General features: G+C 40.6%; 1 protein-coding gene across 1 annotated transcript in view; it reads right to left on the bottom strand.

Moving 5' to 3' along the window:
* LOC134634879 (uncharacterized) overlaps positions 1–13,946 on the bottom strand; it is a 62,007-nt gene extending 48,061 nt beyond the window's left edge. Inside the window, exons 1-3 of the mRNA XM_063484308.1 lie at positions 13,594–13,946; positions 13,008–13,100; positions 10,937–11,118 (exon numbers count right to left, since the gene is read on the bottom strand). Coding sequence (XP_063340378.1) covers positions 10,937–11,118; positions 13,008–13,069 — 244 coding nt within the window. The 5' untranslated portion in view covers positions 13,070–13,100; positions 13,594–13,946. The remainder of the gene's footprint in view (positions 1–10,936; positions 11,119–13,007; positions 13,101–13,593) is intronic.
* Between the last annotated feature and the right edge of the window lie 318 nt (positions 13,947–14,264).

Here is a 14,264-nt window from a genome sequence, read left to right as displayed (position 1 = left end):
GTTAACTGATGTTCAGCTTCCCTTCGTCTTTCTTTTGCTTTGCCCGTCTACAAGTGAATGCATGTGCGCATACGTGTGTGTTTGTGTCTATGAGAGATAAAGCGCCCTACCATTACCCTCGTTCCCTCTCGCTGTACCCTCTGCTTGCGTCTATCTCCAAACTAAAAATATTTTGTCAGGCTCACTCATTCGATCATAATTCGGCAGAGAGCAGGAGTTCACTCAGAGTTCAGTCTGCTCTGGGTGCGCAGAGTGCAGCAACGGCCTGCCAGCCAATAAAAAAAACACACACACACAAACCCTTTTAAACACCCTCTTGCATCACATTCTCTTGTCCTCTTTAATTAGCTCTTACTATGCCCTTTCTCACTGGAATATATGCCTTTTACAGGAAGATGTTTTCGCTTAGTATTATTTCAGTTTGTATGGTTGAATCTGCAACACACTGTGTAATCCTGAAAAAAAAATCTTCCCCCCTCTGAAAGCTTCTCCAAATAACCCTAACTTTATATGACATGATCTAAGGAACTATTTTTCTATTTTTACTCAGGCTGCTGTTTTTCCCATATCACATGCTGATGAAAGGGGACCTCATCTGGCTGACGGTAGTTAGCGTATCGAGCTGTATCGGGTCAGATGCCACCTTTGGTTAGTGATCTTTCCAACCGCATGGAAACATATCGATTTACATTAGGGAACAACAGCAGGGACCGGGTCTGGGCATTGTTGCACACTGAAGCATGCTTCAATTAAGATAAATGGAGGTGACAGACAAAACAAACGGTCTGATGTACAGTATGCTCGGGAGACCAGAGCATAGACACAGCCTGACGACATGTAGTACAAGTGGTAGTCGTGCCATGCCAGTGGCCTTCTTTTAAGAACCAACACGATCGTTATCACTAATATTGCTTATAACGAGCATATGCTTTGGCTCCTTTGCATTTAATCCTTAACGCATTGCTTCTGGTGTTTGTAGAGCGTTACCAGGTTCAGGAGTCTGTAATGATGATGCATTTAGGCGCAACTGTGGACTACACGTGTGTTTGTTGAATTTGACCTTAACTGTGTTTTTTTGATATTTATTACCAGATTTTCTTGGTATAACATTGACCACTCATTCACTAGTAACTGTAAAGAGTCTCTCAGTTTGCCATCAGGCACTTCCTGTGGTCAGTCCACGAAAGCAGGATGCTTTGATTCCTGCCTTAATAAATATATATATATATATTTTTTATTCTTGATTTTTTTCTTAGTTCCCTACCAGCAGTGTTGCAAAATGGATTTAGTTTCTGAAATCCGGTAACTCCACAATAAACACATGCAAGACTTTTACAGGAAGCCGTTCTGTTGAAATGCTCGCATGCCACAAAAAAAAAAAACAAATAAACAAAAAAAGCTTAATGAGTTATCAAATGGGCTTTCAACATGTGGCTTTAGGGAGTACTAAATCTGTAAGCCATATTCCATGTTTGCAGGGACATCAACATTGTCTATTTGTTTGTTTTGTGAAAGAATTAGCATAAATTGGCATTGCAAAAATATTTAATCTAATCCAAAAATGAAAAAGGGTAAAAGAGTGTAGCTGGGGTGAAGCATTGCAGGAAATGCATGCTTGTAACAATAAATAAATAAATAAACGGCACAGTGCAAACCCAAAGAAAAAAACGCTTTTTAATGAGAAATAAGTCTGCCAACAGCGTTACCATACCGTTACTGTCGATTCACTGCACAACCAGCAACCTTTAAATACCATTGACTTCAGAGTAGCGTGTTAAGATTTCTAATGGCATGCAATAATATTCTAAACAATGTAAAACACCAGCTGGGCTATGTCAGCGTGTTTGTAGCTGCGCTGCTTCCTTAAAGTGCTCCCATAATATTATTATCAACTTAATCTCCAGGGGCTTTGGGTTGCTTGCTGCCTCCCTCCTTGCCCACCCGCCCCCCTCCGCCCTCGCTCAGGCTGCGCATCGCACTAAGCGGTAGTTGTGACAGTGATTACACAAGACAGCTTCAAACAATAGTGTTGGGCCAACAAAGGCTGCTGCTCCCTCTGCATGAGCCCCGGCTGTCTATTCACACTCACTCAAACTGAAACACACACTCTACCCGTCAGTCAGCATGCAGGCACGCACACAGACACTCTTACACCTCCCATTGCTGAATGGTCTCCACTAGCTGTTACAGTTGGCGTCTAACGGGGCTCCTATTCTGCATTGATTTGAGTAATTCACTTGTGGCCTTCAGTGATCCCAGGAACTCTTGGGGGGGCCCCCAGGCCTACAGACTCCAACTCCACTCAAGTGAGTTCAGTGTCTATGGCACAAGAGGCCAAGCAGAGACAAAGCCAGTGTCATGCTTTACATTCAAGCAACTAATGAGTTAACTGTGAGGATGCCGAATGCATACGGCGACATTTCCATTCATGGTTTTTGACATATACAAGGGATTAGCATGGCTGGCCAGTCGCACTACTTAACAGCTATTGTGTGGCTGATTACTGCAAAGGGGGGGAAACACATGCACGAGGGTGGGAGAGTGAGCTGACATGCAACTAATGTGCTGTTGAACACAGACTCAATGGGCAGACAATACCTCTATGTTAGCCATAAAACTACTCAAAGCTAAAAATATGCACGCATCCAGGGCAATTTTTCTTTTACAACTTGTGGGGATTATGCAATAAAAATGGTATCACCCACTTAATGTGCTTATCCCACCTAAAACTATTTGATTAGTGTGATTTTAATGGTGAGTTTAATGGCGAAAAATGTTAAAATTAGTCCAAAGATTGGGACAATAACAGACTAGTTTAAGTTGGAGCGGACACCCTGTAATCTCTTATGTTTTAAAGTAAACAATAAATAACACTAACAGTCAGTCAGAGCAATTCATTATCTTGGATTAGATTTTTTGATCTACAAGTTTTCTACCAATGGGTGCTAGGGAAAGTTACATGGGAAAAAGTGTTCACATTAAAAAAATAAAGACTGTCAGTAGAAGTATCTTTGTCACTATACTGTGTGTACAAATCCTTCTGTCAAAACCCTTTCCCCATCAAATCAGCAGGATTTTTGCATGCCAAAATAAATGGAAAGAATGATAAGAACATGAGCACAGGCTTTAGGTTAGTCATAACAGTGAGAACACCTTAACATTTACACTGGAAATGTATTAAGGGGCCATACATCTACCTTTGTATACAGACATCGCATGCAAAGGAAAGAGGAAGAAGAAAAAAGCCTGACCACTGGCATTTAGCTCGATCACGCACTCCTCATGAAGCAAAAATGGAGACGAGAGGTGAATTTCTTCCAAAGAGGTCAGAGAAACTTACAGGAGGGCAGAACACAACAAGGGGGAAAAGAAGAGAAGACAGAGATAAGAAAGAAATGTTAGGCAAAGAAAAAAGACAGGGATGGGTAGAAAAGAAGGGGTGGGGGCTCTGGTGGATGTGTACCCTCATTTGAAGATGATAATGATGCACAAGAGCAAATTTTGTCGGCTTCAACATCACACACTGAGATGTTTTGACCCATTATCTCCATGGATGCTCGTAATCAATACACACAAGTAGCTCTTCTGAGGATTTGCTGATGTGTGCTGATCGGAAAACGATGAGAAGCTGCATGAAACGCTTTAATAATTTGTCCAGAAAAAAAAAATCGTGAGAATGGGAGCTGCTGGCTAGAGCTCTGGTTACTGTGTGTCACGAACGCTCAAAGGAAGCTTTTGTCCACTTTCAGAAACATGGCGTTCACAACATCACCTCTCACTCTCCTACTTTTGCTCCTACTTTTAGAAAGTCTTGGAATCCAGCAGCTCGGCATGAACTGGAGATTTCATGCAGCTGACATCAGCAGGGCAGTCAGTCTGTATCCGTCTTAAGGCTTGTTGCGACATGTGACATTTAACTGGCACGAACGGCAGATTCATATTAACGTCCACGCTAACATTTTATTGCTTCTGATGCACTTAAACATTTAAATATACAGTCACCCAGCGCAAACATGGCATCTTAAATCAGCTCGTAAGACTTGCTTTAGTTACTCAAGAAGTCAAGAGTCAAAATAAATGAATTAATAAATAAATGGGGTTTAATAGAGGGTTTAATTGGAGATAATTTATTTGAATTTAAGGAGCGCGACCACACCTCCATACACGCCTTTTTTGGTTCTCTGTCTATACATGACCCGCCGTTCCAGCTAGTGAAGTGTTTACTTAAAACACACGCGTGCACACACACACAAAAACTATAGATAAATACAACATGAATATCAAGCTGAGCAGCAAAACCAGTCAGTGTATATGCCCTCAAGCTAACGTGTTCAACATCTTCATGTTGACATTTAACAGGTATAATTTATAACAATGCCCAGCAGCTGAATCATTAACAGACACCAGCGTTTCAGTACCGCTGAATCTGACGGGAATATCTTTTTTTTTTTTAAACCAAACAAATAAAAACATTTCCAAAAAGTTGGGATGGTGCGTAAAAATGCGTAAATGAGATGGGTTTTTTACTATTTAGCAGCTTTCTACACGTCCTGAGGGGACTTACTGCTGAGAGCAAACTATTTGAGGCCTCTAGTAAAACCGCTGTTTCTTTTTTTTTACATCTTTTATGTGGGCAATGCATTCTGATGTTGTAGTATCTACAAAATGTGGTTTGGCGTTGTCTTGCTAAAATAAGCAAAGCCTTCCATGAAAAAGAAACCTGCATGGCTGCATATATTACTCCAGACTTTTTATATATATCGTTTAGCATTGATGAAGGCTTCGCAAATGTGCAAGTTACTGAGCTTGGGCTCAGACGAGACAGTGGCTTTTCTAGACCATTTTTTCTTTGTATCTACATGCTTTTAACTCGAATTTATAAAAACACTGTTAGTTTTCAGAACTGTTCCCAGGCTCATGCTGGGATTGCCACATGAGAATCGTGTCGGTTTTTAATGCTCGTCCAAAGATCGCTGCATTCAATATTGGTTCTCGGCCTTCTCCCTTGTGTACAGAGATTTATTTAGCCTCTCTGAATCTTTTAATGATATTACGTACCACCGATAATGAAATCTTCAAATTCTTTGCAATCTTATGTAAGAAAACATCAGCCTATTTGAGCAGCACGGGGGTGAAAACGCCAGCCCACCTTTACTTCTGAAACACTGAGCCTGTCTGTAATGTTCTTTTTATACTCGCTTATGTTCCTAAGCTGTTCTCAGTTAACCTTGTTTATTAAGAGATGTTCCATCGCAATTACAGGTTACAATTGCTGGGGCTTTTCAAAAATATTTTCTATAGGATTACACAACTCTTTAGGTTTGTAGCTGCCACGTCCGCAACATTTTTGAAATTAAAAAACATAGGAATAGGCTAGACAGGATAGACAGATTAAGGCACAAATATATGTGTTGAGTCTAGGATGCTAACATCTACAGACCCATAGATCTGTACTGCGCTGGACTAAATGGGTCAAATACAAATTGAACAAGCTGTCGATACTTTCTAATAGCCTGGTTTAAAAATGAGAACAGCTGTGAACGCAGTCTATGATTCACTGGAAATTTTTTGGGCGAAAGCTTTTTGTTTCCTAAACTCAAACCGCAATAAACTGACCACATGCTGACCTTTCTATTGCTAAACCTTTTCAGTTCATTTACAGTCTGCTCAGATCACCGATTTGTCTCGGACTCTGCCCCGCCATCTTGTCTGCCTTTGGGTTGCAAAGTATTAAGGAAGGAAAGAGTGTGGGGTCACTCAGAGTTTAGTAAACACAAAGTCCATCTGTAATGTGACCTGATACACATTTTCACCCATGGGCAAAGACTCCATTCACAAACAGCTATCACGCAGCAGCACTTCCCTCTTTGGGAAATCAAATGGTCCGCACTTTTATTGCCCGGATTTGATACAGACTTGACATAAAAAGGATTAACCCAATTAGCAATGAAGACCGGGCTTGCATCCGTGAAATTCTCTTAAATTAGGAGGTGATCTAATAAAAACCCGATTGTTTTGTGCTGTTCCATCCTTCCTCATTTGCACGGCGAGTTACAAAACTGTCTCCTGTCTGCTGGTTGACGTCACAAATGGTGTGCGCCTGGCGTGAGTCTGTGGGTTCTGTGGCCTTTTTTTCTCTTCCTCTTTTATTATAGCTCAGCCAGCATTTAGAGTCAGACGACACGCATATATAAACTTGTCTGCTATTAGCAGATCTGCGCATTGATGGCTGGTAAACAAAATTCAGTATGCCAGCGGGATGGTGGGCACATCAGGCTACCCAACTTGGCGTAAACTGGTAGACTTGCACTGAAGTCTCTCGTTACATTTGTCTGGGTATGTTCTCATACGCTGTCAACACCCCGACCGGACGACAGCTATGAGGGACGGTTGGGTTTTAATTAAGGACTTCCAGAAACACACACGCACACAGATTTCTAAATATACTTCAATGCAGTGTGGATACATTTACACCACAGGTATTTATATTTGGACTGAAATCTGTTTTTGGTGGTAACATTAGGGAGTGTTATGATATGCACTCCTAGACAGTGCTAAGTTTTCAGATCAGATGATTTAGCTTTACAGGTTGCTGAGAACTGTGTGTAGAGGTTTTTTTATTTCTAGAATTAAGGAGAAGGATCCATTCTAACTCTACTGACTGTATCTATATTCAGTATTTATCATGTTTTCGATAAAAAAAAAAAAAAAGTTTGTAATTGTAACTCCTTTAAGTACCAAGAAAAATGCAGAAAAACTATTAAAATAACTGTTGTTCTACCAAACTTTGTGATAGTTTTAGTTGTTTTTCATAAAGTTGATTGCCGGCATTTTTTCTTCACACAATTTACGTTTGAAAATGTTCTGCTCGATCAGAGACACGCTGATGTGGAACATGGCTGCAACAGTATTTCAACCACAAGCTGCACTCCAACTTGCAAACGTGTGACCACATTATAAGCAAACAAAGACCACAAACAGAGCATAATGATCCCTGACATTTTTAAAATATAAGTCGTACCAACAGCTAGTATTAGTGCATTGTTATGAATTACATCAACCGATATAAAACCTATAACAGTGCAACGCATTCAACCCTAGTTATTAGAGAGGCAGCATGTGCATTAGCAAGGAAGATGCTGCCCAGTTTATTATTATCTCTAGCTCTGTTGACTTTCCACTCTCATTAAAGGCAGATCCAATTCATATCTTCTCAGAGGAAAGTGGGGGTGAAGAGTAATAAAGGAAAAAGAAAGGTTATTGAACACCATTAATCAAAGCGATGATTCCTCACCCAACTTTATTTTATCAGGATCCCTTTAATGTCATTGGTATAGAAAAATACAACCCCCTGCCAGCATCTCACTCATTACAATCATTCAAAAAGGGAATGTTCCCTTTAAGAGTTGCCTTTAATTACCTAATCCCTGAAAAAAATGCAGTAACCTTATTAAAATTTTAAAAAAAAAGAAGAAGAATATTCTACTTTAAAATAATGAGAAACACAATCACACAAACAGGGTAAAAACACATATGCACCGGAGGAGAAATACAGGCAATCGGGCCAGAAAGACAAATGAGGAGAGATAGTTAATCCTAAGGGTAAATATTTAACAAGCTCAGCAATTACAGCTAGGGCAGAGACCTAACATAGAAAAGAGGAGAATTACAACTGCTGACTGTCAGCGCTCACATACGTTCATGCGGACCTACCTGATTGGACATCTGCCTAAAAAGGCTGGGAAAAAAGTCTACTCTGGCCTGAAATCAAATTTAAATGAAAAACATGGGACAAAGAGTTCCACGCAGCCTGTAGGCTACAAACTGATGACTTTCTTTCCTTTTTTAAAATTTATTTATTCTTATTATTTTTGTTATTTTTAAAGGAGAGGTTTGCCCCTCTGGGGCCATTTTCACTAGCTCAGCAAACTTTACTGCTAGAGTAATGGTTTATGGAAAGAGGAGAATATGACTTTTTGCCGCGTCCTGTCTCGACTCGGGGAAAAATGTGGCAGCAGAACTCAACTTTAACAAAGAAAATGAAACTAGGCCAGCAGTTTTCACATGGATGTCAGAAGACGGGTACATTTTATAAGTTTATAATAATCAATTAAGTAATATTTACTTACAATGTGCCTTTCACAGACAAGGGGTCACAAAAGAGAGTAAAATAAATCAGTAAAAGTACCAACAAAACAAACCTGCTTAAAAAAAGAATTTTTAAAGGGCAAATGCTTGCACAGTGGTGGTTTCCATTAGACAGTAGGTTCAACTCTAAAGTATAAGTTTACATTTCTAACAGTGGCCCTTATTTTCTTATCTGTAAAAACATTTCCTTGTTAGGCCCGCTTGTGAAAACGTTCCTGTGCCATGCATCTGCCTACAAGCAGACAAAGAAGAAAAAACTATACAAATTGTTTATGTATGCAAAATACTTTCACTCTTTATTTATTTATTTGCTAGTCTTTCCTCTATTATAGATGCATATGAAATAGTGCATGTAGTGATCTCAGTCATGGGCCTTTAAACAAATCATCTAAATTTCCAGTGAAGTTCTGATCCCAGTGGAATATGATGATTCAGGCGAGCTTTTTATTCTCACACACACACACACACACACACACACACACACACACACACACACACACACACACACACACACACACACAGCCTTAGGGTATATTTGCATGAACTACGTGGCCACACACTGTTCAATGAGCTCCACCTTTGAGTTGTCACGCAACAAAGACAACCAGCATATAATCTCAGGGAGCTTCTAGAACACCTGCTGCTGCACGGTTTCCCTCTCCTCCTGCCTGTCTGAACCTTTCAGCACACCTTGCATGACATACCTGAATAGTCTCAGATCAAGTTGATAAACGTATGCTTTTACAAAGATAAATGGTATAACTGTAGTCAAATTTCACACCCACTGCTGTATCTGAACAAACTGAAAAGGATATCAGCCATAGCTCAGCTCAGTAGTAGCTTCACACAGTCCCTCCGGTGGAAATACAGAGTAACTGCACCTTAAAAAGTCTGTGCTTCCCCCAGAAAAAGTGGTTATAAGAACAAATGAAACTTAAAGCTGCTGGTTTCATGCTTTCATACTGTGTTTTTGTCTCAGTGACTCACTTTTGAAATGAAGAAAGAAAAAAAGAAACAGACAAATATGACGGTCGCTGAAAACCACAGGAAGGATGTGAAAACTTACTTGTTCATCTTAAGATTTATCTGGAAAAGCTCTGATCAACACTCCATGTTTAAATATCAGTGGAAAGGCCAAACGAGTTTATCAAATGAAGGAGGGCAAGAGATTCCACATGTATACCGACTCAAATCGCACTAATTAATCTCATTACCGGAGCATCAAAAGACAGATAAGCTGGTCACAACTGCCACTGATAACAAGGCACCCAGCAGAGGTGGGGTAAACAGACAGACGCTTTGGCCTGAATGCATCTTCAAAGAGTTCAGAATAAAGGATCTTAAATTTTCTTTTCTACATTTACCTTTTTTGTAATGCTTAAAAAAACCCTGCACGTATATATTCAAGAAAACTCCCCTGTGAGGGTAGTTTTCACCCAGCAGCGTTGCCACTCAAGCCAACGGCTTCTGCACACCTTTCAACACTTGCACCAGCCTCCACACATGACTGAACTGAACCGTCTCCTTCCCTTTGCAGCTCTCAGATGGCATCGACAGTCCTCGGTATCACTCTTCGTTAAAGCGGTGGATGTGGTCTTTATCTCTGCGTGAGCCCTGATCTGGGAAATGCCCCTTTAATAACTCCATTTAGCACCTGCCTGCCAACTTTGTGTGGTGGCTAAGCTGAATAAGGCAACAAATGATCGAGGTTAAGCGTCAGAGGAGGATCAGGAGGAGGAGGAGAAGGTTAAAGACTAGCTGCAAAACTTTGAGGACACCAGAGCCTCACAAATTCATCTGCCATCTCCTCGAAGAAGAGAGCTTTCAGTGAGAATTTTCTTTCAGCCCCGAGGGCAGGCTAGGTAGTGAACCTCACGGGAGCTCCGCTGCTGCTTCTTCTTCACTGCCCTGCCTTCCCCTTTTATCCTACTAATGCTTTTTCTCCTTGCAAGAGTGCTCGTTTTTTGTAATAATAAAAAAGTGCCTCTTGTTTCTAGGCCTGTCACATCCAGCTGTGCCAGTAGCCGCTGTGTTGATAAGGCAGCTGCCAAGGCCACTGGCAACAAAATACTTTCTAAAGCAGCGCATAAATATTTGAAGCAAATCGTGGAGGAACACGAGGAGAGGACGGGAGGCATTCAGTTGACAGTGGGAGGGTGGGAAAACTCAAAATGCCTTCTAATTACATGCGTTTAAAAGAGATAAAGGTCATAATAGTTATTTGCGGTTCCTCGTATCTAGAAAGCATTTTCACATCGTAAATCACTGTAATCTGAAGTGTAATGGCAACATGCACAGATCTTCTTATCTAAGTTTTTGCTACGGAGCCTTGGGGAATCTCACTCCTGAGGCCGACAGAAAGAGTGCACAGGTTATTCCAACACACTTTTTAGCTCAGTATTCTGACATTTAAAGCCTTTGAAATTACAATTTACATGTCAAATTGTTGCAAAACACTATGCATTCTTTCCATCTGCTGAAAGACATTACTACCTATAGTTCTGTTACCACTATTTCTGTGTTTGCATAGTAAAAGTGAATAGGTCACAACCCTCCGCTTCACTCCAATAATGTCCAGGTAACTGAATCAGAAGTGGACAACAGAGGCCTCTATGTTCATATGCAAAAAAACAAAACAAAACAAAACAAAAAAGAAAATTTAAAGCTATTTATTGGCCTGACCCACATCCACTCATGAGCTTCCAGCTAACTCAAAGCCACACACTTCCACATAAGCAAAATACCTAAACCACTACTGCAACAATGCCGCCTTTTGTACCTCCTTTACCTTGGAAGAAACTCTTGACGCGGAGGTAGGAAACAGCAAGACGGAGCACTGACAGCTTGTCCAGCTTAGAGATGACATCTGGGGGGAATGGCAGCAGGCTGGCCAGGCGGTCCAGTTCAGCATTCAGCCTGTCCCGGTGCCGCTTGGAGGGGTTGGTTTTCTCATTGGCAGAAGATGGCTTCCTGATGATGAGACGGATATAAGGTAAAGACAGATACCGGGTCTGAGAGGACATCGGAGTGTGTGTGTGTGTGTGTGCGTACGTGCGTGCGTGCGTGTAATGTGGCATTTTTTTAAGCATACTTGAATACACTGAGCAACACTCCCCAAAAGCAGCGAGCGACAGCAGCAGCACAAAGAAGAGGATTAAGTTTGTTTAACTTCACTTGTTGGAGCTATGCTACTGGTAAAAGCAAAGACGGTGGAAACGACATGATGCAGGCCTTTTTTACAGAGCGCGCACACACTTGTTGATTGTATCAGTAATATATGAAGTATGAAGTGTGGCAACAAGCCAGTTTTTAACACGCTATACCGCAAAAACGCCAAAACACACTCATATCAACACAGTGTCAGACTCTCTGAGGTTACAGTAAAGTGATTACTGACTCACTGTTTGAGGACTTTTTTGAAATAGATACCTATTGGTTTTTTTTGCTAAATAGCTGTTCCTCATTTTGATGACACAAACAATAGGATGGTGTTTTGCCTTGTTTACGTATGGCAAGCATGGCAACTTGCAAACCAAGGACAGACACATGACCAGATAAACCACACAGTGTACGAGTCCGTTTTTCTTTAAAACCATAGTTCCTTTTGACTCAGCCTTCCACAACACAGCATGCACATCAATCATCTCTGCTTCCCTTTAAAAAAAAGAAGAAAAAAAAAGATGTGTGCATTCACCACCAGATAAAAGGAAGCGATTTGGGCATTTTTCTGATATCAAGCGTTTCTGTAGCTTTGTAGCTTTGCATTAAAGAGATGTGATATTAGAGGTACCGCACAGACGGCACGATCTTTCCCTGAGAGCATAAAACTCTCCTAGTTATTTGTGAACGTTAGTATGGTGTACCACGGCTTTACCAGCTGACCTTAACACGATCCACATACGCAACGGTCAGCTCTGATTTCCACAGCTGAGAGCTTAAACTTTTCAGCTCACGCCGCGCTGAGACGTTTACAATATATTATATATATTATATATTATATATTTTCCACTTGTTGCCAGTGAAAAAGTGCATAAAGAAATATGTTTAAACGTAACGGTGTGGTCTAGACTACAGTTTAAATCGCCTGTTACTTAGACAAACTTTGAGTTGCACAAATTCAGTATTAAATAATAATTAAAACTTCCCTTTAACTATAACTCTAAATCCTCAAGACTCTAATGGCAGAATTAGCAGGCTCGGTTTGACGTGGCAAAGATTTCCCCCTTGTATTAGCAGCACAGTCAAAAATGCTACCGGCCTCGTTAAATTACGACTTCCCTCTTCAAAATCTTATACAACTTGCCAGCCACTGCTCATGACATCAGCTGACATAACTGTCCAACAAAAAGTATCCTGGCATTAAAAGCCGTGGACATTTAAAACAGTACCGAACGAATGATACCGTGACTCCTGTGACTGCATTCAAACTATTTTGAAAAGGACATGCAAGGGTTAAAAAAAAAGAACCTGAAAAACTTCAATTAATTTTAATCATTGATCAATCAGCCCCATTTGTGCGTATTTGGAAACAAGTCTGTAGGAAACAGACAGCTCACAGAGGGCAGTCAAATTCTAATTAATTAACTTTAAAGCAGGGTCTGCACCAGATCTGCTGACAGCAGTGTTAAATGAGTGAACTCTTCTATTAAAGCCTATACCAACTTGTGCTATAATTTTCACACCTTCATGCTTGAACCTCAATTACTTCCTGTCATTCATTATAACCTAGTTGGGGCTACTGAATCACAGGGCAGAGAGAAGAAGTTTACTTTGAACCAACAAAAGTGTGCAGCCTCAGGAAACAATGACTGAACAGATGTGAACAAATAAAAAATAAATACTGAAGAGCGCTCCTTAACTGTTTCTGGATGGGCTTCCTCCTCTTTCTGCCCGCATACATGCAGTCTCCAGGAGGGATCATGATCTCGCGCTCCGTGGAGGTAACAGGTGCGCTGCGGAGGACACAGAATAACTTTACGTGAGGCTGGAGAAAGTACCCTGACCCACGCTGGAAGGGAGAGTGCATTCAAATATATACACACTCGCAGTTATATGTCACTGAAAAGTCATCAGTTTGGAATAAATACGCAGGAAATTCCAGCATCCCTAAAAGTAAATACAACAATCCACTTAAAACAGCCTAAAGTGCTTTAAAGAAAAAAATATTAGGGGAATTTGCAAAATAGGCTTAATATTTTTATTATTACTCGATGGTGATTAAAACAATAGCAAACATCTAAATGTCATCAGGTAGAATAAAACAAATTAAAAAAAATAATAAAATACAAAAAAGTAAAATAAATAAGTAGAGCACGCCGGTGCAACTTGGATAGCCTGTATGCAAAACTGCAGAAGACATGCTGAATGCTTAAAATCAGAAGAAAATTAAATAAAGAAACTGGAAATTTAAAATGACAAAAAAGCGCCACAAATGCGAGCACTGACCTGAGATATCTGCGGCTTTCTGTTAATTCCAGTATAGTGTTGGTTGTGGAGTCACATTCACTTTAAGTGCTGAAAAGAGATGCGTCTCCCAGGGTGCACCGACTCCCAGCGATAAATCCAGGGGAAATCAAATAAATCTGAGTGGTCCTGTATGAGCTCCGAGCTGATGTTTTCATCAGCTTTGCACTGCTCGGGGCAGATGTTGGCTGATGCTTTATACCCAATTGAGTCGCCTTCACTTCCTCGCGTTTCAGGTGGCGGATTCCTCTGAATGACATGTCGAGCTCTTCGCACGCAACTCTCTGCCTCACAAACACGGCGCGAGCGCACACACACTGGACGCTTATGTTGCATTCAGGCCCTGTCTGAATTTGGGCAAACAACTTGTTTTGTTTATGTATTTTAACATGGCGGTTTTTTCGTAATTGAGTAATTAATTATGGATGAATAATAGCTGAATATTATTTATTTTTTAGTTATACATGCGGGCTACTTTCAAGACTTGAAAGGAGCATGAAAAGTTACGTGTCGATAGGAATTTTTTCTGTATTCTGCAGAACAGAGCTTCTGTTCGGTTTCATAAAATCACTAGAGATAATAGCTACTGTCTACATTGTGGTGGTGCTATATTTGTTTAAATGTATATGGTTTTCAGCACCGTTATTCGAAAC

This window comes from Pelmatolapia mariae, linkage group LG9 (genome assembly GCF_036321145.2).
Source record: "Pelmatolapia mariae isolate MD_Pm_ZW linkage group LG9, Pm_UMD_F_2, whole genome shotgun sequence".
In the NCBI taxonomy this organism is placed as follows: domain Eukaryota; kingdom Metazoa; phylum Chordata; class Actinopteri; order Cichliformes; family Cichlidae; genus Pelmatolapia; species Pelmatolapia mariae.
The sequence above is the reverse complement of the archived record's forward strand: the minus strand, read 5'-3'. Positions and strand labels throughout refer to the sequence as shown.